This window comes from Akanthomyces muscarius, chromosome 2 (assembly GCF_028009165.1).
Source record: "Akanthomyces muscarius strain Ve6 chromosome 2, whole genome shotgun sequence".
Classification (NCBI taxonomy): Eukaryota; Fungi; Ascomycota; class Sordariomycetes; order Hypocreales; family Cordycipitaceae; genus Akanthomyces; species Akanthomyces muscarius.
The window spans coordinates 5,227,153-5,254,331 of record NC_079242.1 but is presented as its reverse complement, the minus strand read 5'-3'; the positions used below and the strand labels follow the sequence as shown (position 1 = coordinate 5,254,331).

Below are 27,179 nucleotides of genomic sequence, written 5' to 3'. Positions count from 1 at the left end.
GTCCAGCCTGTTCGAACGTCAGGCAAGGGGAGCAATAACCCAACATCCGCTTCAAGCGAAGCGAGGCCAAAATAGAAGAAAAAAAGGTAGCTTTGACAAACTTGAAATATTAAATAGAAACAATCTAAGGCCTATTACGAAGCATTATAAACACAAGGTATCTGCAAGAAAGCCCAATCTGACAAGTGACGAAAGGTGTCTCCGACCCTCGTCATGCATACTGCCTCCCGGCTATTTCTTTTCCAACCGGGCCTAATAATTCTTTTCACACCAGACATGATGTAAACAACAACAACACAAAAATAGACTAAGCAGGAAGACAGCAAACTATCTTCTCGAAAAGCAGCACATAAGACCGGTCTTTCCGAGGAACCAGAGAAAGCCCATGAATCTGACGACCGATAGTACGGCTGTGGCATACAGAAGGAACTTGAAGAAGCTGGCTGTGCGGACAGATGAGGATTTCTAGGGCGAGAGTTAGCAGTGAGCGCAATCAATGAGTCGGGGAGGTAACATACTCCGATGCCAAAGCTGTTAAAGTTGTCGCTGGTAATGACAATTACGAGAATAATGTTGGAAAACAACCAGCAGACTACCAGACCCGTACGGAAAGACTTGTACGAGTCCTCGACATCCTTGGCCTCGAGCTCCTCAGCTTCCTTGAACGGTGCCAGAGCACGGCGCACCGTTTGCTCGAACTGACTGTCAATGTCTGACTGGTCCTTTTCAATCTCCTCGACCACGGCCTCATTCTTTTCACCCTTGGTGACGTTGGCAGAGGGCAGAGCCTCGGCCTTGTCAGAGCCCTTGGTACCCCAGGACACGTCGTGCCAGTTGTTGAAGGCGTAGACCATAAGAATGTTGATGTAGGTCGACATGAGAACCAGGTAGTAAGGGAACGAGTGGAACATGTGCCACGGGTCCAGATACATGAAGGATGCGAGAAAATATAGACCATAGATCGTAATGAGCGCAATGAGAATGACACCTGCCGCTCCTTCTCCTGAGAAAAAGCTGTTGACAAAGTCCTTACCAGAGTCGAGCTTGATCTGCTGGGAAATGGGCGTGTTGAAAGCACGAGCGACCAAGTAGCCGGAGAGCACCAGAATATATGTCTGGATAAGACCAAAGAGCATAAATGAGGCAATGTAGGTAAACTTGGAACCCTTGGGACGGTTACCAAGAGCCAGAATAAACTGCAGGATAACAAAAGCCAGGTAAAGGTACTTTAAGAGCGCGTTGATCAGGGGTGTAGCTGTGTCACCAAAGGGCCAGCCGTGATGCTCGGCGCCGCCTTGGCCGCCGACGACCGGGGTGCCGACAAGATCCATGATGACAGTGGTGGTGAGGTAGTAAGATGCCAGAGAGAACCAGGTAAAGATGAGGTTGAAAATGTTGTACAGGAGCTGAATGTGGAGGAAAATCATGCGCACAATGTTGTGGCCACTCTTGTACATGCGTCCGAAGTGCATGAGGGAGTAGAGGGTGGCAGCAAAGGAACCGTTGAGCCAACGACGACGCTGGGAGATGAACTCGGCAGCACCTTCGGGTACATCAGTCTCACCCTTGGCGGCCTTGATATAGGACAGATGCCACTTTTGACCAGCTTTGGCGACCAGCTCGAAACAGAGAATTCTGTCTTCAGCCAAGAACATATTCTTTTTGAAAATGTTCATGCCGTCAATGCCCTTCTTACCCAGACTTTTAGACAGGGTGTGGTCACCGTGAAAGTACTGCTCTAGAGGGCGGCCCATGATGGCGCGGAAGCGGTAGGCGGAGAAAGCACCGGGCAAAACGCTGACATAGCCAAAGGAGCTCTCCAAAGGTTTGTCAAGAATGTTGCTAATCTTGTACTCAAAGTTTTGGATAGCGACAAGGGGGTTGATTAGCTTTTTGCCACCCTTGCCCAGCATGGCGTGGATTTCACCACATGCACCACCAAGATCCTTGTCGTTGTAGAAACCTTCCCACAGCGCGAGCAGAGACCTAACGCTAGGCTTGGTACCGGCATCTAGCAGAATGCAGACCTCGGGGTTGAGGATGCGGCCAAATGCGTTGAACAGCCAACGGTGAGAGTTGATCTTTTTGCTGTTCTTTTGCTTGAGACAGAAGATAAACTGCACGGGGGGCAGGTTTTGGGGGTTGTCGGCGGTCGGGCGAATCAGCTGCTGATTGGGGCTGACGGATAGCTGGGAGGTATACTCGAAGATGTGAGCAACAGTCTCCTTGCCGTCGACATCTTTTTTGACGACACCATCCTGATAGATGCCGAGGGTGGCGAGGACATCCAGAGTGTTCTTGTCGGCCTTTTCGATACCGTCAAAGACAAGACAGACGACAATCTTTTGCCAGGCAGGGCCGCCTTTGTTCCAAAAGGTGGACTTTTTCAGGTTGACAATGTCGCGAATGTTTTGCATAACACCGTGAAGGGTTCTGGAGAGCAGGACTTTGTCTTCGTTGTAGTAGGTAATGGCGATGAGCAGCTCGGTATGGCGGTTGTACATGCGAGGGCGCAAATCGTAACCGTTCTTGAGCGTAAAGTCGTTGGGGTCGCAGGTGGCAGCGGTGTAGCGCATCTTCATGAATTCCTCGTTGCCGCCCTCGACGTCGCGGAAGCGAGGCTCGACGGCGTTCTTGATGGCACTGGGGACGGGGTAGTCGATGGAAAGCACGGAGCCCTGAACGAGCTTGACTTTTCTCGTGTTGAAGCGCTTGAGACCGCCGCCGTTGCCGCGGCCGAAGCCACCAGGCTGCTGTTGACGCTGCATCCAGCTCTCCTCCTCATCCTCAACGGTGGAGGCAGGACGGCCGTAGGGGAAGTCGTGCTCTTGGACGAACTGGCCCTCCTGGCCGTACTGACCGTAGCCGTTGTCATAGCTGCCGGGTTGGTGAGGCTGGGGCACAGTCTGGCCAGCGCCAGGGGCGTAGGACTCGGTCAAGCTGTATGTGGAAACGGGACGGTCGGGAGCCTGGACGCCCAGGCGATCGTGCTCGTAGCCGGAACCCGGCTGTTCGTTCAGGAGGTAGCGGCCAGCCTCTTCCTCGTGCTCATGCGGGGGCATATGATACTGGGGGGATGTCAGTTGAGATGTGGATGGTATCGAAGGGGTTGCGGATGGACGTACGTTGCCGCCCGGAGGCAGGTCGTTGAGCTGGTGGCCAGAACCGCCAGCGTATTCGTGGCCTTGGCCGTTGTATGCCATGGTGATTAGGGGCGCTCTCAGGAGCAAACGAATTCGCTACGCTGGTGTAACTAAACAGTCGTGGGCGACGTCAAAAAGAATAAAAAGGTAGGGCCGCAGGGGCAAGATGGCAGGTAGGCCGTTGTGCGTTGAAGTATGCAGATGAGAAATAACGATTGTGGAATTCTCGTTTATTTTCGTTGCGTCGGAGGCGCAGTAACGTGAGAGCTGCCAGCTGATCGGATCGACCGTAGGCGTGGGAGGCTAGGGTAGCTGTATGACGCCAGTCAGTGCCGGACAACAACAACAAAGACTGTTGTAGCGGTCGAGCCGATGAAAATAAGGTTTGATATGGAGAACTAGGGAAACGAAGAGGAGAAGAAATCACCAGAATAGGGATCGGGGAGGGGATGGTTGAAAAAGAAACCGGAGAGGCAGAAAAAAAGGAACAGCAAGCACAAAGATGGCAGTGAGAAGCATTGGCGCGTTCTGGGGGTCAGCAGGGGTTGATGTTTCGGAGCAAGCAAGGCAAAGGACAAATGGTACGGGGCTTTGTGTACAGAATTGGTGGAGATGAAGGTATCCCAGGTCCAGGCTAGCAGCAGAGTACGGGCTGCCGAGTGGTTTTAGCGCGTGGGCGGGACGGTTAGAGGTGTGCAGACGGTGGCCAGCGGTGGCAGGCGGCGGTGCCTGGAGGCTTCAGCGAGGCTACGAGAGGCTGGCAGTGCCAGAAATAGGGACAATGACGGAGACAGCCAGCGGGTGCCGCTGAGCCACCATGCCCTTGGCCACTGTGGAGCTGGTCAGACTCCACACCAAAAACCAAGGTGAAAGGAGCCGCTTGCTGGTGCTCCAGAGGATTACGAGTAGAGAGGATTGTTGTTTGCTGGAAGAATTTGATACATACAACGATGGGTATTGCAGAATCTGTAAATCGCTTGTACAAATTGCTGATCCTCGCAAGTCTGCACTGCATTTTGTCAATCGCAATGCATCGAGCCATGCTCCTGTCCTGTCAATCTGTACCGAATATGCCTGTCTACCTGGCCCAACGTTGCCCCTGGCGAGCATGTGAGCCACCGCCACCAACTGGCCAGATTCCATCACTAGGGTCGTGAGGTCAGCAGCCGCAAGGCTTATTCTCCATGAAATACAAACAAAAAAATCTTCATTCTTCGCGATTTTTTATGGCAGTCAGACAAGGCTGAGCCAGACGTTGCCGCAATAAGGGGCTCGCTCGGTCAGCCAGCCCACTTGCTACCAGAGATTAAAAAGGGCGCCAAGTGAGGCTGCAGAATGCTTATACCCGGCACTGAAGCAGATGAAAGCGAGCCCCGAATGTTTGCTCATGAATATCTCGCGTATTCAGAAGTATCATCAAATTCGAGCCTCTGGGCTGCTGAAAAATCTGATCACTGTGCATGGCGATCAAATACGCCACTGCAACATGCATTGTTACGAGCTTGGAGCCGTTGTGTATACGAGCACATGTCACTTTTCCTGTAAAACCGCTGTGCGGCTACTTTCATCGCAACGTTGGGTTTCGGCCACAGCAATAAGAGAAATCAAGGCCACGCACCCTTGGTGTGGGTTCCGTCCAGGACTGGCTGTGCCCAAAAATAGCAACCTGGAGCGAGCCGGCATTACTGGCTCGCTGATCCTCTTTTTACCTTCATGTGGCTCCCTCGATTGAGGCGGTGCTCAGGTCGACCATGGTCGATTACATGACTACGCTGCTTGGGTGCTGTTCTTTCCGTTACCCGCGATAGAAATCATTTATCATGTCTACGCATCCATATTTGTTCACCTTCAGGCTTCACAGGTATGTGTTGTGATCAGATGGTTTACGCGCTTGCACGCTTCACAGCGGCCTCGTGTTCACCTGACCGGGCCTTCACATCATAGCAAACGCCCGCCTCCAAATGCACGGCGTCCACGGTAGCGTGTTCATACCTGCAAATGCTTGATAGGTATTTATCCCTTGTCGTAAAGCAACGTCTATTGGCGCATAGCTTAGCCAATCACTCACATCGGTTCCATGTCCACGCGTCGTCTGGTTCTCAAGGTTTGCGTTTGGCGCCGCGCCGTGTAGCATGCCGACCACGAATCTAGTTCCACGGTTGCGCGGCAGGCCATGCCGATGAATCCGTAAGTCACGGATGCGAACATCCGTAATACTAGTTGGAAAAGCGTCTCCGTAGTGGACTGTCTTCGACGAATTCTCGTTGACAATAATCCAAGTTCAACAGCTGCCGTTGGGATCATCAAACCTTACATTACTACAAGCACACGTAGGTACAATGCGGAAGATATACACTGGGCAGAGGGCGTGCTTATATTCATTGGTTGATTTAATAAATCAACGAGCAGTTCTGTCTTTTTTATACCGGAGGTGGCTATCATTTACCTGCCAAGTCCATTCTGTAGGGTAGCACTCGCAAGTCTCGCTTTAGTCACGGCACGGCACGCCACCATGGACGCACAGCGCGGGGACAGTAACGTGTAGTTTTGCAGCGGTATTTCGAACACTCTCTAGGATACCACTGCATTAATTGTTGGATGTACAGATCGTCGTCTCGCGATGTTGTGACCCACGCGGACGTTACGGCTATATGAGGCGCCGGTAGCACGTTTCAGAAGCCACCACTCGAGGACCAACGACGGTTTCCGCCAGCTTGTCGTTATGTCTGGCCAAGTCTGCTAATTGGCCCATCGGCTCCTTATTAATCTGCCGCTTGGATTTCTGGGCCGAGTCGCTGGCAAGTTAGCTCTTGTATTGTTGTACGCTTTTGTGCACAGTGGCCGCCGTGTGCGCTGATGTTCTCCAGGCTTGTACCACTCGGAAAGATAGGCTTGGCCATTTACTGGCAACACTGGCAGAATGGGTGTACAGCAAACTCAACCGACAGGTAGGTACACATGAAGAGTGGGAAACGGCCACCTGACTACAAGGATTGAGCAAACATTGCTGGCCGGCGCTCTGCTTGACGGTGAGAATGGCGAGGGAGGGAGAAATGGTACGAGCGCTTCGACCAGGACAAAGAGAGTCAAGGAAGCAACTGAACAAAGCGACCATCAACAGCAGGATAAATCGGGGCAAATTGCGGTATATTTTTGCCAATGTGATCCCGCCTCGAGCGTTGATGCTGCGCAACCACGCGTAAAAATACCTAGTGAGCCGGGGACCTGTGGAATGCCGATTTTCGCGTACCTGTGCGACATTGACCTGACTCTGGTTCATGACAGGAATATCTAATATCACGCCATGGCCAAGACGACGAGCTGTTCCTCCCGATTTTTACAACCTCTTTCGTTTCTCATTTTATACTGCTGTCGTACTAGTCAGCGCAACTCGCAAAACACGCTGTGCAGCATTTTTACTCGCTGATGGTTGAGATTAAAGTGCCGGCAACAGTGCTTGTCCTGTGCCTGGCCGAGGGATTTAGTGGGCTCCAGCGGGCCGGCCGTCAGTGGGTGCTGGAAGGCGCTCACGGGCGCTGGAAATGGGCAGCTGTGGTGCATCGTCGGTGCTGGTGTGGTGGGGTTTCCGTACAGTACACCCTGTGATGTGGACACTGTGGTTCTGGACCGAGACTTGGATCTGCAGCTCACATTATCTTGCTCACTAGTTGTTTGCCTCCAAATCCGCTAGGGGTGCACCCAATTCGCAGTATCTTCAGCTGACGCAGCTAGCGACGCACAGTGCAAGTTTATGCGCAGATATTTGGTCGGGCAAGCTAGTCTTGTTTAGTCTCTAGCGGCGTTTTGCCCCTGGTCCCCAGCGCTGAAAACGAGGCACCTTCAGCGGCGTGGCAGCACCTGAACCTGCTGTGCCTGACGCTCCTTCTCGCTGCCCACTCTGTCCGTCCTTCTGAGACGCCCCAATCCGCTTCTCTCCTCCTCAATCAATCCCGCCGACACCGTCGCCAAAGAAACAACTTCACCACCCGTCTACCAGCAAAACAACTTAGTCGAGTTCCGAAGACACGGTTATGTCTGTCGCTTAATCTCCAAGCCGCCCTTTCTTTTCCTTCTTTCGCCCACATTCTATCAGAGCTAGTCTCTGCGCACGCTCGTTCTATCAACCCCTTGTTTCTCACGTCTCTCGATCGCTGGCCGACTCTACGCCCTTTTCATCTTCGACTCTGCGAACTCTCGCATTCCATTCTTATCGCCAAATACCAGACTCTCACGATTGTAACTTGACTTTTTCCACGCTGCACCTCGCTGCTTCCGATTCCGCGGCCGAAACCGACGATCGCGACTAGTTGCCAGGCCTTATTCATCGGAGATACAGCCCCCCCAACACACGATATCAGGCATACGTCTCGCTAGAATCGCCAGAATGGCAGGGGAAAAGTCCACTGCGCGGGACTTGTCGTCCCTCAATTATTGTAAGCTGTCACGCTCCCTGGATAATTTCGAGGCGCGTTGTATCGTCCGCAATGCTAACTCGCCGAACAGCCGCCAAGCTCCTCGTCCGTCAAGAGAACTGCGTCGGCTGCAACGGGAACCAACAACTCGTTTGCCCGACATGTCCTAGTGGACAATATTGTGCTTATACAACCCAGAGTTGCACCGAGTGCCCGAAAGCTTTTTGCCAAACCGCCGGGTCCACTGGCAACAGTGGCAACGGTGGCGGCAACAACAGCGGAAGCAAAGGCCACGACGGTCCCAGTGCCGGTCCTATAGCAGGCGGTGTTATCGGTGGCATCATCGTCATTGCCATCATCACTTACCTTGTCTGGCGGTTCCTCATCAAGCCCAAGCGCGCCAGCCGCCTCGACGACCACCACACCTCCATATACGAGGCGGACAGCATCCCCTCTCGGGGTGTTGAGAAGAGCGACCAGTCGGGCCTTGGCCGCCGAGCCTCTACGCACACCGTCCACTCGATTGCCTCAACTGTCCTGACCCGCGCCTCCAATATCATTCAGATTGCGTACATTCCCGGCGTCACCAACCGCGCAACCCCGACTTCGCCAGACGTCCTGGTGCCCCCCGTCCCTCCCATTCCCGTCAGCCACAGCGAAGCAGCCAGAGGCTCCGAGCACTTCTTTGTGCCCGGCAACCTGCGCGACTCTACCTACTCCGGCTTTTCGGCGACAACGGACAGAACTTCGTACGCCCCCCGTTCCAGCATTGCCTCGACCATCTACGGCAGACAGGCGGAGGTCCAGACAGCTTCGCAGGCCGGCATGCGTGCCAAGCCAACTGTCGTCAGCGTCAAGCCTGGCCCCAACACGCCGCCCGTCCCCAGCATCGACATGGAGCGATTTGGTCCGACCAATCGCCCTGAGAGCACGGCAAGCAACTTCAGCGTCGGGGCAACTTACACGGCGACCCAGGGTCGCGCTCAAGTGGTCAAGGTTGGCGGGCTGAAGAAGATTGACCTTGGCGCTAAGCAAGAAGGCAGCTCTTTGTCGGTCGTATCGTCCAGTGACTCGGTGGCCAGCAAGGAGAGCTCTGATGACATTGGCACCATTCACATTGCCCAGGAGTCGACACCACGCGGCACGAGCCCATTCGCCGACCCTCCCAGCACTGCAACCAGGGCAGCGAACCTGGCCGCAATTACAGAAGAAAAGGGCGACGGCGAGTCTCAGAAGACTGACAAGAGTGGCGGGCCTTTTGGTGACGAGCATGCGACGAAAGAATAACGACGGACAAAATCAACAAGAAACAAAAAAACCAATACTCACTCTTTTGAAACATGTGACAATTCATGTCCTTTTCAACTCATTCTTTGACGGCGACTTTATTTTATCCTTTTATTCATTAAGCTGGAGACAATCGGGACAAGGCGCTTTTGATCAGACAAGACAGTGTTGATGCTGTTGAAGTGAATTCTTTCTACTTCTACTTGATACGGATTGGGAAATATTCGTTATTTTTGTCAACATTTGATTTTTCATTTCTTTTTCTGATGGAGGGTTTTGTTTTTCTGTGGTTGGGCATTTAGCGGTCTTTTTACGTACCGACATCAGTTTTCTACTCCATGTGCTTTTTTCAATAGAGATGACCCTTTTTCAAACTCCCATCTGATAAAATCCCCGGCAGAGCTTGCAAAAAGCCTGTGATGAATGGTGTCATGTGTAGATGCATCTGCCGTCCTTGCCACGGCTTGCTTGGGTATCATTGTCTCGTGCCGTGTTTCCGACGGTGACATGATGCACGTTGTATACACGTATGGAGAGTAAACCGGGCACCGAATTTATTTTATTTTATTTTATTCTAGTTTTTTCCCCCCTTCCCAAGTTGCACCGAACAGAGAAAAAGACGCAAACAGGGGTACGCAACTAGTTTGAGGAGAAAGGGACGGGGACAAAAAAAAAACCATAATGTGGTGTTGGTGGCTTGCATGGGTTCGTCGCGGCGCCCAGTCAGCCATGTTCATTTTTTTGATGCCCATTGCTCGCTCCCCCCGCTCCCCTCTCTCTCTAGTTACCCCTCTGAAAGCCGCGATCATTGGACGACGACGGGCACGACGGGGTACAAGAAAGAAAGTGTGGCATGTCCACACCACCCTTTTGGAGGTTTCGCTTTCCCCTTACCAAGTGGCTGCTGATTTTTTGTGTTTTTTTTCTTTAATCCTCGCTCATTGGTGTCTGTTCATCTCGGTGTAAGTTTTGGCTATGAGTTAATGGAGTGTTTGTAGAAAGGACATCCATTGCAACATTCTCGCTGCCTACGGCGTCTATATGTATCCCTGTCAGAGCTTGTAATATAGGTCAATTGTCTTTTGGCAAGAACCAAAAATATATATAGTCCGTCGCTCTGCAGCTCTTTTTTACCATTCTTCTGTGCAATTATAGACGTGGAAAGAGAAGAGAAAAAAACGCGAACCTCCCATTGCTTCAAATTATGCAGTGCCAGGAACCACGGTCATGTATCGGAATGCATGAGTGTAAGGGTAAAAGATGGGAAGATTGAGAATGGCCGTGTCCAGGGTACGAACACGAAGCAAGAAAACGAAAGCAAAAAGGAAAAAAAGGGAATAGACTCCCACAAAAATGGCTACTGAATAGCAGAAGCAGAACATTTCCAACCTTGGCGAAGAGACGTAATACGTAAATGTCGTTAAAAAAAACCCAGCGCCCATATAAAAATAAAAACCATGCCTCTTTCTTTTCTTTTCTTTTAGTGTTCGTACGCCGTTCGCCGATTCGAGATGCTGCAGTGACGATTGTCATGGCCGAGTTTCACATGTTGTAGAGTGGGAATTGTAGTGCGCGTATTTTGAGCGCAGTGTCGTAGCTAGTGTCATCCACCGGTCCAACATAAAGAGCAGTAGTAGTATGTAGAGAAACAAGCGAGGCGATGCAATGGGGTAGTGGCCATGATGGCGGGGAGGGGAAGGATAGGACGCCTATGGCGGTGGCGGCGGCGGTAGTGGTGCGTAGAGAAGTAGAGCAGGTAATGGCAAGCAACGAGTGGCTCATGAGACAAGAGTCGCTCATAAAATGTTACAACGCCCCTTGCTTTTCTCGCCGTCCTTGCGGCGCGACTTGTGAGACTCACGGTCGCGACCGCCCATGTCGCCGTTTCCTGTGCGACTGCGGCCGCTGGTGGCGCCCTGGGGTTTGGAAGCCTGCTGGCGCTGGCGGCGGAGGACGCGGACAACGTCATAGAAAGCCTTTTCGACATTGATGCAGTTCTTGGCCGAGGCCTCGACAAACTCGCAACCGAGCTCGCGGGCGAGGGCGTGGCCCTCTTGCGTAGACACCTCGCGCTCGGTGACGCGATCACTCTTGTTGCCGACGAGCATGATCGGGACAGGCAGCTGCGGGTTGGCGGCGGATATGGGGGAGCCGGGATAGGAAGGGGAGGAGGCGCAGGATTCCTTGACGCGCTGAATCTGGTGGTGGAAGCGCTTAATGCGAGAAAAGGAGGAGCGAGAGGCGATGCTGTAAACGAGGACGAAACCTTCGCCGTCACGGATCCATTGGTCGCGGAGGGCCGTATATTCTTCTTGGCCAGCGGTGTCGAGGACTTCGAGCATGCATGGTTGGGAGTCGATGACGACCTGCTTTCGGTATTGGTCCTCAATTGTGGGATCATACTGGGACCAGACAAATGATTAGCGAAATTGAAGTCATCAATGGGCGCAGCAGGCTGCTGGATGGATTGATGGTGGGTAAGGGCGGAAAGAGAGAGGGCGAGGAGGATGAGTCGTGCGAGGGTCGGGTTCGCGCAGAACTTACAGTCTCGACAAAGTGTTGGAGACAGAGCTGAATGGTGAGGGCTGTCTTGCCTACACCACCGTCACCGAGGACAACGAGCTTGTACAGCACCATTCGGCCCGCCATGATGGGCGACTGGGTGAGGTTGAGGAGCTCGGGGTGGTTGTCGAGGTCGAAGGAGGTAGACAAAGGTGGAAGCGTCCTTGGGGCAGGGAGGGGTTCAAGCAGCGACCAGGCGGGCGGTTCTGGGGGGCGAACAAAGCGCAGCCGGCGGGAGGGGGAGGAGGGGAGAGGAGAAAGAGTTCGAGGTAGCAAGGTTGCAGCCAAAAGCGAGAAAGAAAGAGAGAGATGAAGCGGCTATAAAGTAAAAGAAGCGCGAAAAAAGACACAACAAGAGATGGGGTGGGAGGAATAGGGACGCGGGAATGGGTCAAGCAAGGTTGATGGTGAAGAGTGATGGTGGGCGTGCGTATGCGTGGGTGCGTGGGTGCGGGAAGAGGCAAGGAAGGTGTGGCCGAGCTGAGGACCATCGAGGACCAGTGATGGGCCAGTGAGGAGAGGAGAGGCTGGCAAGCTACTGGTAGCAGCAAGCACCAGTACTGTATCTTATTTGGGTAGACCGGTACCTAGGTAGGTAGGTAACGTTAGGTAGGTCGAGAAATAGACTGGTACGGAGTAGAGAGGTGCGATAGACACACAGCTACAGGTACCTCACCCAAGAGGTAGGTACTTACGCACTTGCCAGGTTTTACAGTCACCTAGGTACCTACAGATGCCTTTACAGTGAGTGTTGCACCCGCTGCTGAACAGCCTTCTGCCCGCCGACAACAGGCGCCAGACTATTGCGGCCGCTCGGGGTGGACCGCGACGGCGCTACCCAACTACCCGAGTATCTGTCTGTGAGCAAGCTCGCAACGCCCAGAGATCAACCACACGAGCCAACACAATTGCACCGCCCTCAGAGGTTCCTGCCTATGCACCTTGCCGTTGCAAACAGACAAACACCGACGACAGGAACATGGCTGCGCAGGTACACAGCTCGCTGGCGATCAACTGCCCCGGGAGGGGGACTCGCCGGCGGGGGCCTTGCTCGTCTCTCCAGTAAAAACGCTGAGGGCAAGCTCCAACAGCGGGGTCCCAGTCCACCGGTAGCGCTACCTGGCGTCCCGGTACAGGGCTCTAGCTGAGCATGGAACCGACTCTTCCAGACAGAATCTATCTGCGACAGCTATTTGCCTGACAGTTGGTTCGCAATCCGTCTTTTTTTATTCCCATCAATTATCCAGTCTAGACTCTGTTCAACCATCTTCGACCGCTGCTGGACCTAGGTAGGGGCTCGGCGGTGGTGCCACGCGGTTGCCAGCCTCCGCGCCTGCCCACTGCCTCGGGAGGGGTCCCTGAAGCCAAGCAAGCAGGGGTAGTTATCCTTACATTTTTTTTGTTTCGTTTCTACCAGTATCCGTACACAAAATGATCGCACGCACAGAACAAGAAAACAGAGCTAGGATCCTCAAACTTGGAATTCCAAGGTTCATTCCTGCATGCTAAACAATACAGGCACATACATAATGCACACGCGGATACAATCCCGGCCAGCCTGCCATAGCACTCCAACGCCTCCTGCATAAGCGGGCGCTCACGGGCACCACCTCTCGCGACCTCCAGACAGCTCTCGACACCAATGCGGCCCTCCCCATGGCCCTGGCAAGTCTCCTTCGTTCCTCTGCCTTCTCATGTCCGTCCACAGGCCTGGTGGAGAAGACCGTCCAGGCGGGTCCCGGCGCAAGAGCAAGGGAACACCCAGTCCAGCCCGCTCCAGGCGTGACTGGTGTTTCGTGATTCTACACAAATCAGTCCAGTTCAATCAGGAAAAAGGTGGTGCCTCGGGCACCCCCTCATGCATCCGGCTCTACAGTAGCCGTCAAATCCAAGCATCTTCTGGTCGCGCCCCTCCTGCTGCCGCAGTTGCGCTAGCCTTCTCTCTCTTGCTCCTCTGCAGTTGGTTCGGGGGATAGCAAGCCTGGCCCGCCGTCGACGGGGCCCCGGGTCTCTTTACCAAAAAGGTACTTGCGAGCCTCTGTATCGCTGCCAGACGAGCTGAAATGGGAGCCAGTGGGTAATAAGGTAAAAGGCCTACAAATCTCGATATCCGCTCGAATAGCGTCCAAACTGGCGCGCCAGTGGAGTGGCAGACAAAATAATACTTTGCTAAAGAAGAAGAAAAGACAATCAAACTATAGCAGTGACAGAAGGAATGCTGAAAGACATACCATGAGATATGACCTGAAAAGTAAGTAGTAAGCATGAGTTTTGAAAGGAACGGACCGCTGCGCATGCAATAGACACAGTGCCTGCACAACACACACGCACAGAGAAAAAAAAAAGAAAAAAAAAAGAGGCAAGCAAGCCATCTCGCCAACTAGCTCATCGACTGGTCGGTCCATAGCACTACAACGCCTAACCGGAACGACATGTCAGCTTTTCTCCCGTCTCGAGGGACCGACCTGGGAGACGGAGGAGAAACAATAATCATCACACCTTGCAGAGTAATCACACACCACAACGCACAAGGCAGAAACACGGCGGAACGCTGTTCCCATTTCTTTATTTATTCTACGTGGGAAAGGGAAAGAAAAGGAAGAATCTAGCCCTGGCGGTCCAAAGTGGGGGGCAGCCAGGCAAGCCATCCCCCGCCGCGCCAGAGACACCACGTTAATAATTAGTGCTCTTTCAAAGACAAAGAGCTGGAACCAGCTAACAACCTGACGATGAAGGTCAAGGTACCTTCTGCAGCTAACAAGCTAAATATGGCTGTTGTTAGAGTTGCCGCTTACCTGTCAGCACAGCACCGTGAATTCTGTACACTACCAGCGTCGCTCTGGACATTGTCGAAATAGAGAACATACCAAAGTTCAGCTGATCCTACATAGCCTCGCCTCGCATCCTTCTCGGTCACCAAATTCGAAGTGAGGGGGGCAGCTTGGCAGCCGCCTCCTCGTGATGCCTGTTGATTGTGTAACCAACCGCCATCCATTTTACATTGTTCATCTGGCCCGTGAACGTCCGGCGCCATGGGCGTAACCCATCGATACGATTTCTCTCGTCACAGCATCTCCATGTCAAAAAAAAGTAGTCTGATGCCTGTCAACGCCCTCGGCGGTCAGATAACTGGGTTTTTCTCCTCCTGCTTCCTCCTGTCTCCTCCGCCAGAACCGCTCATCACATAATCACACCCAATCTGCCGGGTATCCATGTCTCACCCTTTTCCCACCACATCCGCCGTTTCTTCTTTGCTCTAAAACCGCTGCGGTCCGAGGCTCTCAACTGCGACACCACACACACCACGGTCGGTGCCGGTTCGGGACGATGCCACAAGCGCCGCCTGCATCTTGCGACGGGTATCCCACACGCCCTGTTGGGCAGCAATCGTGCACAGCGGGACTGCAATCTGTCGCATAAACTCCTCGTCACCACCCATCGCATTTTATTTTTAAAAACTCGCTGCACAAATTTCGACATCTTGAGAAGAGAAAAGAGTGGTGATTCTGTACTGGCGAGTCAACCGCAATGTGCACACCAGCTGAAAGGGACGCTTCCCAATGACTCGACCGCTGTCTTGTCAATATCTCATTCGTTGGCCGAGCTGCACCTCCATAACATGGCAGCACACACATGCTTTCGGCCTGCAAGTTTTTCTTTTTCTTTATTTTTTAAACTCCGTCGTGCAGCTCCTTTCCGTTTTCACTGTGCTACCCGGCCAAAAGGCGTTCGCTGCTCCTGCAAGCCAGACCCTCCCTCCCCTCCTCTGCTGCAGCTCTCGACGACAATCCCTGCACAAACAGGAGGACGAGGGTGCAACCCCAAGCCCACTCGGACGACTTGACTGGCATGCCCAAGTAGATACCAGCTAGCTACGACGGTGGCCGCATGAAGAAGCTGTCACGGACTGCCCATCGGTGCCACTCGCCCGCAACCCAACCCCCCCGGTGTATGCATATCTGGCCAGCATCTGCTGGTACTCCGCGTACTGCCATGCACCGCCAGCCGACCGTTAGGATTACACACTTTTTGAATTGCCGGCCTTCCGTAATAGCAATTGAAAATGGACAGTTCCATGCCTCGGTGCAAAACCGGTGGCGCACCGAGAGATGCTGCGAGCCTGCCACCACATTCACACCATCCCAAAAGCGGGACGGATAAGAGATGGAGATTTCCTTGTCAATGCTCTAGCTGTCAATCAACTTTAAAAGTACGGATACACAGTCTTGATATCGTCTGCTATTTCTGCGCTACCAGTACAGGATTTTTTCTTACCAAGAAACCACCCACTCCCCACCAAGGCAAGCCATGGCTTATTTCTTTAAAACGGCAAGCCACACGCACAGCACTGCCAAATTGGTATCCCGTGGACAAGCAAGACACCCTGTTCGCACAGGCACAGGCCAGGATTCACATGCCACCGCCGTGACGGGTGGACGGGTTTGCAGCTCGCTCCGACCTTGGTCGAAACGGGAATTTGTGACCGCTAAGACAACAGACGACACGCACACACACATACGCGCGGATCCATGGGTTTGCTACCCCGCCGCCGCCTGTCCATCCATCCCGGACCTCGTTCCTCCGAAGACCAGGGCAGCAAGCCTCAAGAGCGATTCACAGGCGCAGGGACGCCTTGATAACAGCGTCGCACAAAATCAGCCTGCGATGTCGGATAGTTTTGTCCTTCTAAAATGAGACACTTGCAGCGAGACGGGTGTAATTAACGCTCTCGTGCACACTAGAACTTGGCCGCCTTCGCACGCCGCCTTCCTCTCTGCTTACCGGGCCTTGATGCATTCGAGAAACCGGCAGACTTTGTTCAAAGTAAAACCACAGAGTGGAATAATTCACCGGCCGGGAAAACGCTTAAGAAGTAGCTCGCAATTCCTGGCCGTAGCGTGGACCAGGATGTCCCCTCCCCGTCCCGGATAGAGAACATCGTAAAAAGCTTCCCAGCTACAGACCTACCGAAATGGTACTAGCGGAAGCCCGGGAGCGGAGCCGAGCACTTACACCATCCAGTGCCCGTGTTTCCTGCGGCCGCTTGGTAGCCCTCCCCCTAAAAAAAGCAAAGGCCTCGCCCGTCGATTTTCACCTATCTACACACATATGCACAGACACACACGCATACGCACAGCACCTGCAGAGACGGCCGCCAATTGTGCAGCCCGTCCGCCCCCTCCGCACAGCGCAAGAGGCAATGGTTCTATGAAGGGTGCGGCCAACGAGATGATGTCCCACACAGGCGAGATGAAGTGCCGCTGCGGCATGGAGACGCTGTATCACGTAGCATTGCAGGTCGGCTGCACAATCTCTATTAATCTTGTCTTGGGACAGCTTGAACGTTGGGATCTGCAAAGCGCCGAATTGGGCTAGATGCGGCTCATGGGGCGTTTGACGTAGAGAGTCAAAATTCTTTGCAATGTAGAGTATAGTTGCTGGGTGCTACTTCAAGAACATAAGTTTCCAAAAAAAAGAAAAAATTGCGGAAAAACGAGGGAAAGATTGGACGTACGTTGTGATGTAAAGAGCACAGACGAAACCAGGTTCAAGAAGCGCAAAATGGTATACTGTACAGGAGATGAAAGAGGTATTGAGTCAAGGCAAGAATGTAGCCGAGACTGTCGAATGCTGGGCGCAGACTGAAGTGAACCAATGCTCATATTGCGGCAGGGCAGTCAGAGAAAATAAACGAGGCGAGGTCAAAGTGAGGGGCTGAGGACTGAGACTCTTCAAGGATATTTTTAATCGATCGTCGTAAAGAGGTAGCAAGTGAGCGTCTCGATCTGATGTACTCGGCGCTTGATTTTGAGCAGAGCAGTCCGGTATATTTCTCATTGTTTACTTCACTATTCTGCTGTGTCTTCCACAAACTGATAATCAAATAGCCTTTAAGCACATGTCTGTTCAGGCACGAAGTGAATGACAACGACGGCGACGACAATATCCAGGGCGACGGTACTATTAAAAACGGCAACAAACTCAGGCTTGAAACACTCCGCCAGAAACCTAACATGCACCGTCTCCTCTCTTTTCAAAAAGATGAGCGTGTAGAAAACTCAGCAATCCGTTCTGTCGAGCCATAGCCGGGTCTCTGACGACTCACTGCGGCTCGGTTCGTCTGCGATCGCAGCTTAGCTCAACATCGTCGACCTTAGACTGGGCCACAATCTTTTCCGCGTAATGAGGGACAATGACGTCGGCTGAAAAAAATAACTATTAGCATTTATTTTTTCGACAGAGTCGTGCAATTATTCCTCTTCTTCATGGAAGCATACCTTCTGCAGTGTAATTCGTCTCGCGAGCCCGCATCATAAGAATAAGCATGATGGGAATGGAGAGGGCCTGTAGCGCAAGAGCAAAGGCTATCTGAGCTCTGTTTGTGCAGACAACATTAGCAAATCTCCTTCTAGAAAGAACACAATACACGTACTGGTAAGACACTTCAGCAGCCGCCATTCCAAATTGGACCGCGACACCGCCTGCAGCGACGCCTTTCCAAAGGCCACCGTAAATGGCTAGAACAGTCGGTTCATTGGTAAAAGAGCCCATGACCCACATTCCAATCTGCTGATGAGAGCCGTATATAATTCCAAACAGGAGATAGAGAACAAAGGGCCCACGGAATTCGTAGTCTGTCCAGTCAACGCCTCCTTTTGGCGGCGACGCCCAAGCGGCAGACACAGAAACCCAGACCAGCAAGGCAATCCAACCGCTACAGACGAAAACGCCGAGAACTCCGATGGATATATACCCGCGCACGCTTCGGCGAAATGGCAGTCGATCTGTAAGATAGGCGCAAGCCACGGAGGCAGGGAGCTGAACAAGGTAGAATATGATGTTGTTCATGGCACGGGTCCGTAGATTGAAATATCGACCGCTGACAGAGGGAAGGATTCCAAGCACTAGCTCGCAGCTGAATATTACGGGAAGCATAGCCATGACACGGTAGTCTTGCAGGACCCTGGCGACTCCTTGTAGCTCCTGTTTGAGAGACAGATTGTGGAAAATGGCGATAGGCGTTCCATCTTTTCTGCGGACAGTCTTGGGGCTGACAAGTCCAAAAATAGTCAGGGGGAATGCCAGACAGATGAGAACAATCATGACAATATAGACGCTGGTCGGACTGCCGTCTTCCGTCGACGCGGCGTTGTTGTAGATGATGCCGAATGCCACAACGGATCCCACAACGCTGCCCGTCTGGTTGATGAAGTACTGTATGGCAATGTATTTGCCCTTTTCGAGCTCTGTCGCATATGCCCATTGTATAAAGCCAGAAGTGCACCACAACATGGGTGCGCTGAGCCCCAGGAGAATGCCTCCGAGAATCGGGAACCAGTCATGGCCAGTGCGATCGTAGTAAAAGAGGCCGGCAACATATATGGGATATCCAGCGACACCAATACTCATTGTGATGCGCGGGCCGAGTTTGTTCATAATGGCGCCCGTGAAAAAGCCAAATATGGCGTAGATGCCATAGAGAGAGCTGTTGGAGATGTCACTGACGCGCTGGGACGAGGGCTTGCCACCACCGGCGCCGAGGCCGAGGACGGCGAGATAGACGCCCACTGTGAAGAAGAGCACAGCACCTGATATGAGGTTTTGGGTAAAGGTAAGGTGGCGAGAGAGCTGCATGATGATATTGGCCGTGAATGAAGTAAAAAAACCCAGAAAATTGTTTGTTTGTAGCAAAAGCTTAGCAACCCAACGAGACCTGGGCCTGTTGGTGGCGAGCCCGTGTCTTTTAACACCACTCGTCACACCTGGTATCACATCGTTATCCGGGACTTCTCAGCCACGGTCAGCGAAGGGTGTTGGGCAACGGTGCGGTGCCGCGTTCGAGACACTCGGACGGGAGGAATAAGATGTCTCACACATTGAGTCGCATCCTTGTCTGTATCCGGTCGAGTTGGCTTGTACAGAGATAACAATGCGGGGGTGGGTCAACTTCGACGAGCTTCACGAGCGGCCGTTCCGCCGCGCTGGCCGAATCGGGACAACTCCACGAGCCAGCCACACGCTCCACGCAGTCTGCAGACAAGCCACGGCTGGACAGCGTGGAAGTCTACAATTTGGGCAAAGTCTACGAGAGATCTAATTTATGCAACCCCCAGCTAGTTGACGGACCCCACGAATAATTCAGTGTCTATAGCTGGACTTCTGCTGCATGCAGACGCCATGCAATGACGTGGTGCAGTCCTACCACTGACTGATACATCGCTCGCTGGCTTTTGTTTGCCCAAATTTGCCAAGAACTTCTCCCATTCCTATTTTCAGCATCTTTCAGCAAATCTCACCTAGAAAAGCTCTGCTCTGAAGCGGGATTTGCGTTCATTCTCTCAGCTCTCTCTACGAAACTTACCATCGGGGATGGCGACGGCCGACTTACCATGGGCATCCAAGCCCGTCGAGATTCACTGCGACATGGGCGAGGCATTTGGCAACTGGACCATGGGTGAGGACGAGGCGATCATGCCGCACATTGACTCCTGCTCCATTGCGTGCGGCTTCCACGCCGGCGACCCCATGGTCATGTACAAGACCGTCAAGGCCGCCCAGTGCCACAACGTGCGCATCGGGGCGCACCCATCGTACCTCGACCTACAGGGCTTCGGCCGACGTGAGATGAAGATGGACGATGTCGAGTGCGAGAAGATGGTGATTTACCAGATCGGCGCTCTCAAAGCATTTCTCGACATTGAGGGAATTCCCCTCTCACACATCAGCGTACGTCACCAAAGGCCCTTCCGTCGCCTCCAGAGCCCTGTCTTTGCACTAACACAAGAAAACTCTTCAGCCCCATGGAGCACTCTACGGCGTCATGTGCAAAGACAAGACGATATGCGAAGCCGTCTGCCGCGCGGCAAAGCACTTTACCTCGGCCGACGGCACACCAGTCCCCATGATTGGCGCGGCGAGCACGCTCATGGAGACGACGTGTGCGGCAATGGGCATACCGTTTGTGCAGGAGATTATCGCCGATCTGGAATACGACGCGAATGGTGACTGCATCATCTCGAGGACGCACGACGCGGTCGACGTGGGCGCGTTGAGGACACGCCTCGGGAATGCGCTCCAGACTGGCCGCATTGCGTGCAGGGAGGGCGAGAGCCAGAGTGTCGATCTGAAGCTGGGTGGTGCACCGCTGAGCCTTTGCATTCACAGCGACACCCCGGGGGCGGTCGAGGTGGCGGACGCGGTCAAACGCGTGGTTCGGGAGTTTAATGCGCAGCGGTTTGGTAATGAATGATTTTCGTCAAACAATAGTTACTATAGGTAGTTTTACGTAGGAGCTAATGGTTTTCTGTCTACTCACAGCTTAGTCATTCAACTAAACTAGGAAACGCAAGATGCCAACTGTCCGAGCTGGCTTAGCCATTTATCAATTTGTCAATTACAGCCATTGCGCCCATGAGCGCTTCATCCTGATGTGTCAAAGCCACAACCTGGATAGCCACCGGCATACCCAGATAAACACTGTTATCGTCTATTTCAAGATCAGCAACTAGAATTTTGGAATAATCCCGCGTGAGATCACTTTTTTTTTGTTTTGCAAACCATTACCGGACAGCAGAGTGGACTTACAGAGTTCAACATTCTCCCTGTCGAGATCATTGACGGGCTGATACCCCTCCGCATACGCATCATCTCTCAGTACTGTTCCCGCAGGAAGCACGCCGCTGGGATAATCCAAAAGATTCCACTGCGAGCAGTATCCCCACCAGGGCTTAACATCATGAGGCGTGCCTTGGAGCGGCGCAGCGGGGCAGAGCAGTACATCCATCGGCATGCCCGACTTGCTCGCTTCGGCTGTGGCCGCCCACTTTGACAGGTATTCCGATCGGTATACATCGCGATCCACGTGGAGCTTCCATCAATAGATCAGTAACTTTCTTCCAAGTTTTAAAATTCCAGCTCAAGAGACTGTTACCTTCCAGACCTCATTGACCGAGCGCCGCTTCACGATTGGATCGGAGATGAGCCTCTCAGCGGATGGCAGCATTGGTTCATTTCCAGCAGCAAGGGTCTGCTTAATGTCCAAGCCACCGTCGGTGAAGTACAGGGGAAGCAGAATATCGTCCCAAGCACGCTTGTGGTCATACGGCGCAAAATCGAAGACTGATCGCTGCAGTTAGCACATGACCCTCACCAGTGTCATCAAGCATCAGTTAAGTGCATCAATTACCTTCATGTCCGGCCTCCTTCAGCTTTTGAGCAGTTGCCCTCAAAACTCTCGTGATATAGGGATGCGGCGTCACCACTTCATCCCAAAGCATCACACCGACTGTCAGTTTCTTCGTCTCGAGACGCTTCGTCTGTGATTGCCATGGCAGCGCAAGGAGCGGATCTCTCAGCCATGGTTTTGCATCGAGCGTGACTTGCATGAAAAGCTCCAAGTCTTGTACGCTACGAGCAATCGGGCCCGAGACTGCCGTGATGGACTCTGCACCGGCCATTGTACATTCCCATCCCGAAGTAGGAACTCGTTTTCCGGACGGCTTGAAACCGTAAAGACCACAAAACGCGGCTGGAACCCTGATGGAGCCACCGACGTCTGATGCAATGCCTAGGGGCGATCCGTGCTGGGCGATAAGCGAAGCCTCGCCGCCGCTCGAACCTCCAGCCGCGAGAGTGGTGTTCCAGGGGTTGAGGGTTCGACCATATATATTACTCACCGTCTCGAGAACCATCATACACTGCGGGTTGTTCGTTTTCACGTACAAAACGGCTCCTGCATTGCGCATAATCTCCACAATATGGGCATCCTTGTCTTTGACTGCTTGGCCGCCATACGAAATATATCCGGCAGTAGTGAGATGACCTTTGACATTATAATGGTCCTTGACTGATACTGGCACTCCGTGCAATGGACCAACAGGCATCCCTGTAGCCTCGAGTACGTGGTCAAGTTGCCGGGCTTGTTCGAGAGCTTCCTCAAAAAAGATTTCGGTGAGGCAGTTTGACAGCTGCTGCGCAACTGCTGCACGTTGGCAGAAAGCCTCGGTCACTTCCACGCATGTGTAGTGCCTATCTTTGATCTTGGCTGCCAACTCTGCTGCGCCCAGGGCCGTGATATCGACCACCGGTTTCGGCAGCAGGCCTGGCAGCAAGTCAACGATCCGAGTAGTTGACCTCTTGAGCTCTTGAACATGAATCGGCGACAGGAGCCATTTTGAGGGTATTGCTGCGGCGCGTGTTTGTTGGTGATCCTACTACTGGTTAGATACGCTTCTCTACTGAAATGGCGTCTAACAAACGATAGCGATCAACTCCCACGATGTAGTAGTCATTGCAAAGAAGTGATAAAAATGTGGCAATAAAATTGCAAGTCGCAATCGGGAATGTCAAGACGTGGGAGATATAATGCTCAATGTAAGTGAGGATTGTATGGCATGTACTAAGTTACTAGACAGGATCCCACAAGCGCTTGCGGCCTTATCAACAGTAGGCTAGCCATACAGCTATCTGCTTAGGAATACGTCCCCGGTGGCGTCCTTGCTCTATCGTGGATGCGCCACCACTGAGAATAATAGTGCGGAGAAGAGTCGTCAGGAAGAGGTCGGGTGGCATTGTGCTCGTTGAAATATGCTTCTTTCGGCGGCGGCTGGTTATGATGTGCCGACATAATCTAATCGCTGCACCTCACCAAGGTTGCTCGTGGAACTTTGTTGCTCCAAGAACCTTGTTTCCGAAAGAAAGAGACAAAGATCGTCCCAACATATTGTCAGGCTGCATGAGGGCTTGCATGACTCATGGAGGCAGGAGCGCCTCTGGTGGCAGATAAAGTGGTGAGTAGGAGCGCTGCATGGCGCTCGTTAGCCTCGTAGCCTCGTGGAGCAGCACCGTTTACAGAAAGTTGGGTGGTATCAAGCGGGGAATGGGCGTGGCCAGCGAACCCCAGCGCAACATTAGCCGTCTTTACACATGCTGTAGTTTACTACTTCATCGCATCTATGCTCCCACAGGATAGCATGCGAGATAGCTGACAGACAAACTAATAACAAGCCGCTGTCAGTGGTTCCAGTCTGCGCTTGCCCATGGTAGCACAGCTACAGCTTCATCGTAACTAATTACCCCGCGATCAGAAGGCAGTGTTCCACCTTGGCATTGACACCAGACAAATGGCCCACACTGTCGGGGAACGGCATCGGTTTGGGAAATCAGAAAACGGCCCGACGGCATGCCTCCTTATAGATCAAGTATGCGGTCATTTCTTAAGCGTATGCATACTAAATTATAAATCTCTTTAGTGAGGATTTTTTTTCCGCATCTTTTCTCTCCCAGCACAAAGTGAACCTCGCATCGCACTGGCTTCACCCGATCGCGCACCATGGCCAGCACCAAGACATCGGCAAAGCGCCTTCTCATTGCTAATCGAGGCGAAATTGCTAATCGCATCTTAAAAACCGCACGACTCTTGGAATACTGCGTCATATCCATTTACATGCCCAGCGATGCTTCAAGTCCTCATGTAACAGACGCCGACATCTCCGTCCCGGTGGCGTCTTACAACGACGTTGACGAAATTGTTGCCGTCATCAAGCGACATGCTGTAGAACTTGTCATTCCCGGATATGGCTTCCTATCCGAGAATGCAAATTTTGCAGCTGCCGTTGAAGACGCTGGAGCTATTTTCGTCGGCCCTGAGCCTGAGCACATTGTTACGTTTGGCATCAAGGACCGCGCGAGGGACCTGGCCGCGCAGGTTGGCGTTCCTATATGCCCTGGCTCAGGAATCATCCAGTCTGAAGACGAAGCCGCATCAGAAGCCGCCAGAATTGGATACCCGGTAAGACGAGTCTTTTAGCCTTGAGCGTCACTGTCGTATACCCGTTTCTAACCTGTGTAGATCATGCTCAAAGCTACTGCGGGTGGAGGCGGCATGGTGAGTTCGGTGCAGCTGTAGCAAGCGCTCGACAAAGAAGAAAAAGAGATTTAGATACTGTCTAACACAGCTTTAGGGCTTGAAAATATGCGACAACGAAAGCCAAGTCCGCTCATCATTCGCCAGTGTGGTGAGCCGAGGCACCGCTTTATTCTCTAACCCAGGCGTATTTCTGGAACGCTACTACCCAGTGTCCCGTCACATCGAGATCCAAGTCTTTGGTGATGGCCAAGGTGATTGCGTCATATTTGGTGAGCGAGAGTGCTCCATCCAGAGACGGCACCAAAAGGTTATTGAGGAATCCCCGAGTCCGTTTGTGGAGAGCCGACCAGAATTGAGGAAGAAGCTCGTCCAAGTCTCCCAGCTACTTGCCAGCAGCATCAAGTACAGATCTGCCGGGACGATAGAGTACCTGGTTGACGATAAGACTGGGGACTTTTTCTTTTTGGAAATGAACACTCGTTTACAGGTTGAGCATGGCATCACGGAGCTGCGCTTTGGCATCGACCTGGTCGCGCTCATGCTCAAACAGGCTGAGCAGCCACTCGACGTCGGTGCTCTCAAGCTGCTGGAGCCGTCGGGCGCAGCGATTGAGGCTCGCATCTACGCCGAAAACCCTTTCAAGAACCATCTTCCCAGCCCAGGACAGCTGCAGCTGGTGGAATTTGGGAGCGGTCCTGGCACCCGCGTTGACACCTGGGTGCAGACCGGCACCAATGTGTCTCTCGCATTTGACCCGCTGCTTGCCAAAGTCATGGTTCACTCTGAAGACCGACCTTCTTCCATTACTAAAATACTTCAAGCCCTGCACGACACAAAGTTGCTAGGAGTGGTGACGAATACAGACTATGTGCGCCGCATTTTCGAAACTGAGTGGTTCAGCCAAGGCAAGACTACGACCAACGTCCTCGATAGCTTCAAGTACACGCCTCGAGCCATGGAAGTTGTGTCTCCTGGCTCATCGACCACGATTCAGGATTTTCCAGGTAGAGTCGGCGTCGGATTTGGCATCCCCGAGGCAGGTCCTGCGGATGCCTTGCACGCCCGACTAGCCAACTGTGTCGCGGGCAACGACCCTGGCAGCGAACTCCTTGAAATCACCTTTACGGGACCTACTCTCATCTTCCATGAGAGAGCGATAATTGCATTGGCGGGCGGTGTTGTCGAGGCTCACCTGGACAATGATCCTGTGCGAATGTACTCGCGTATCCAGGTACCCGCCGGCTCTGTCGTGACCATTGGCCGTCTCTCGCAAGGCTGCCGCGCCTATCTTGCAATTCATGGTGGCTTGCCTGGTATCCCTCTATATCTCGGTTCCAAGTCAACAAGCCCGATTATTGAGGTTGGAGGGCACCAAGGCCGACAGCTGGTCGCAGGGGACTTATTGGACTTGAGCGAGCCTGCCAAATTCGTGCCGTTTGAGCTACCGTCTTCACTTGTCCCGGTGCTGGATCTCACAACAGTCTATTGTCTTTCTGGCCCGCATGACTCTCCAGATATTATGACAACTTCTGATGTTGAAGCAATATACTCATCTGAGTGGTCAGTTTCACACCAAGCCTCTCGCACTGGCGTTCGTCTGGATGGACCAGGGCCGCAATGGGCGAGACAAACCGGCGGTCAGGGCGGCTCTCATCCAAGCAACTACTTGGACTACCCTTATTCGCTGGGCGCTCTCAACTGGACAGGTGACTCGGCAGTGATTTTTCCTGCTGATGCTCCCTCGCTAGGCGGCTTCATCACGTCACATGTTATTCCGCGTGCTGAATTGTACAAGATTGGCCAGCTGAAACCGGGCGATAAATTTCACTTTGCCCCAATCCCGCTCAAATCTGCCATGGAATTGCGCCAAAGACAGGAAAGCTTCATCAAGCAAGTAGCATGTCTTGCAGCTGGAGATGCGGTCTCGGTAGCTCCGTTGAGCCTTCAGCTTCAACCAGAGAGTACGGAACCTGGGAACAGATCGGCAGCAATCATCGGTACCCACAATGATGTAACAATCCGTCAAGCTGGTGATTCGTACATCCTAGTTGAGTTCCTCCAGTCTTTGCAGCTTGAAGTCCGCTGCAAAGTGCAGGCTGTGACAGAGGCAATTGATAACGCCGCCATCGACGGCGTACAATTGGTGACACCAATTGGATGCAGTGAGTTTGGTGAAAGTGGCCCAAATACGATATGACTAACATCATCGCAGGTCTCTTGGTTCAGTTTGACGGATTCAAAATTTCTCAAGCACAGCTAGTAGATGAAGTACATCGCACACTGAAAGCCCACGACGAATCACCATCACTGTCGAACAGACTGTCCAGCCGGCACATAAGACTGCCCATGGTATTTGATGACAAAGTCAACAGAGCTTCTATCGAGCGATACATGAGCACGCAGAGGCCAACTGCCTCGTACCTTCCCGATCCTGTCGAGTTCATTGCTCGTTCAAACGGGCTCAAGTCAAAGCAGGAAGTTCTAGACAAGGTGCTTAGCACCAAGATCCTGGTCGTCGGCGTGGGATTCTGGAGCGGCACGCCTATTGGGTTTCCGGTGGATCCGCGCTGTCGACTGATGGTCCCCAAGTTCAACCCATCGAGAACCTTTTCGCCTGCTGGAGGTCTTGGTATCGGCGGCTGCTTCTTTTGTTGCGATCCCACTGTAAGTTTTGAAAAAATTGCAATTGCTTCCTTCGCTTTCGCTCTTGAGCATTCAGCAAGCAAGACAAAAAAAACCAGCAGACCAGGGCTAACAAGCAAAACACCTAGGATGCGCCCGGAGGATATGTCAACTTTGGCCGCACGCTTCCCGGCTGGGACAAATTCTGCGTCAACAAAAGCTTCGGTGACAGACCATGGCTATTTGAAAACTTTGACCAGCTGAGTTTCTATGTAGTGGATGAGG

At 52.8% G+C, this 27,179-nt stretch overlaps 9 protein-coding genes across 9 annotated transcripts; 4 read left to right on the top strand and 5 right to left on the bottom strand.

The window, feature by feature from the left end:
- Window positions 1–327: 327 nt before the first annotated feature.
- Window positions 328–3,203, bottom strand: LMH87_004876 (uncharacterized protein; the record flags this gene model as incomplete). The annotated part of the gene is made up of 3 exons (XM_056196159.1): window positions 328–465; window positions 519–3,068; window positions 3,126–3,203. 3 exons carry the CDS (start codon window positions 3,201–3,203, stop codon window positions 328–330), a joined length of 2,766 nt encoding a protein of 921 aa, XP_056049716.1.
- Window positions 3,204–6,178: 2,975 nt separating this feature from the next.
- LMH87_004875 (uncharacterized protein) lies at window positions 6,179–6,577 on the top strand (the record flags this gene model as incomplete). Its single annotated transcript, XM_056196158.1, has 3 exons — window positions 6,179–6,199; window positions 6,265–6,355; window positions 6,429–6,577. The coding sequence occupies 3 exons, from the start codon at window positions 6,179–6,181 to the stop codon at window positions 6,575–6,577; spliced, it is 261 nt and encodes an 86-aa protein (XP_056049715.1).
- A 950-nt stretch (window positions 6,578–7,527) lies between these two features.
- On the top strand, window positions 7,528–8,842 carry LMH87_004874 (uncharacterized protein; the record flags this gene model as incomplete). The annotated part of the gene is made up of 2 exons (XM_056196157.1): window positions 7,528–7,576; window positions 7,647–8,842. 2 exons carry the CDS (start codon window positions 7,528–7,530, stop codon window positions 8,840–8,842), a joined length of 1,245 nt encoding a protein of 414 aa, XP_056049714.1.
- A 1,796-nt stretch (window positions 8,843–10,638) lies between these two features.
- On the bottom strand, window positions 10,639–11,491 carry LMH87_004873 (uncharacterized protein; the record flags this gene model as incomplete). The annotated part of the gene is made up of 2 exons (XM_056196156.1): window positions 10,639–11,244; window positions 11,387–11,491. 2 exons carry the CDS (start codon window positions 11,489–11,491, stop codon window positions 10,639–10,641), a joined length of 711 nt encoding a protein of 236 aa, XP_056049713.1.
- Window positions 11,492–13,498: 2,007 nt separating this feature from the next.
- Window positions 13,499–13,965, bottom strand: LMH87_004872 (uncharacterized protein; the record flags this gene model as incomplete). The annotated part of the gene is made up of 4 exons (XM_056196155.1): window positions 13,499–13,573; window positions 13,636–13,648; window positions 13,736–13,822; window positions 13,904–13,965. The coding sequence occupies 4 exons, from the start codon at window positions 13,963–13,965 to the stop codon at window positions 13,499–13,501; spliced, it is 237 nt and encodes a 78-aa protein (XP_056049712.1).
- Window positions 13,966–17,295: 3,330 nt separating this feature from the next.
- Window positions 17,296–19,039, bottom strand: LMH87_004871 (uncharacterized protein; the record flags this gene model as incomplete). Its single annotated transcript, XM_056196154.1, has 4 exons — window positions 17,296–17,365; window positions 17,511–17,607; window positions 17,683–17,780; window positions 17,838–19,039. The coding sequence occupies 4 exons, from the start codon at window positions 19,037–19,039 to the stop codon at window positions 17,296–17,298; spliced, it is 1,467 nt and encodes a 488-aa protein (XP_056049711.1).
- A 735-nt stretch (window positions 19,040–19,774) lies between these two features.
- Window positions 19,775–20,654, top strand: LMH87_004870 (uncharacterized protein; the record flags this gene model as incomplete). The annotated part of the gene is made up of 2 exons (XM_056196153.1): window positions 19,775–20,131; window positions 20,202–20,654. The coding sequence occupies 2 exons, from the start codon at window positions 19,775–19,777 to the stop codon at window positions 20,652–20,654; spliced, it is 810 nt and encodes a 269-aa protein (XP_056049710.1).
- Window positions 20,655–20,775: 121 nt separating this feature from the next.
- Window positions 20,776–22,695, bottom strand: LMH87_004869 (uncharacterized protein; the record flags this gene model as incomplete). Its single annotated transcript, XM_056196152.1, has 5 exons — window positions 20,776–20,891; window positions 20,990–21,272; window positions 21,336–21,523; window positions 21,591–22,614; window positions 22,663–22,695. The coding sequence occupies 5 exons, from the start codon at window positions 22,693–22,695 to the stop codon at window positions 20,776–20,778; spliced, it is 1,644 nt and encodes a 547-aa protein (XP_056049709.1).
- Window positions 22,696–23,735: 1,040 nt separating this feature from the next.
- Window positions 23,736–27,158, top strand: LMH87_004868 (uncharacterized protein; the record flags this gene model as incomplete). Its single annotated transcript, XM_056196151.1, has 6 exons — window positions 23,736–24,194; window positions 24,255–24,290; window positions 24,367–26,434; window positions 26,485–26,828; window positions 26,896–26,936; window positions 27,044–27,158. 6 exons carry the CDS (start codon window positions 23,736–23,738, stop codon window positions 27,156–27,158), a joined length of 3,063 nt encoding a protein of 1,020 aa, XP_056049708.1.
- Between the last annotated feature and the right edge of the window lie 21 nt (window positions 27,159–27,179).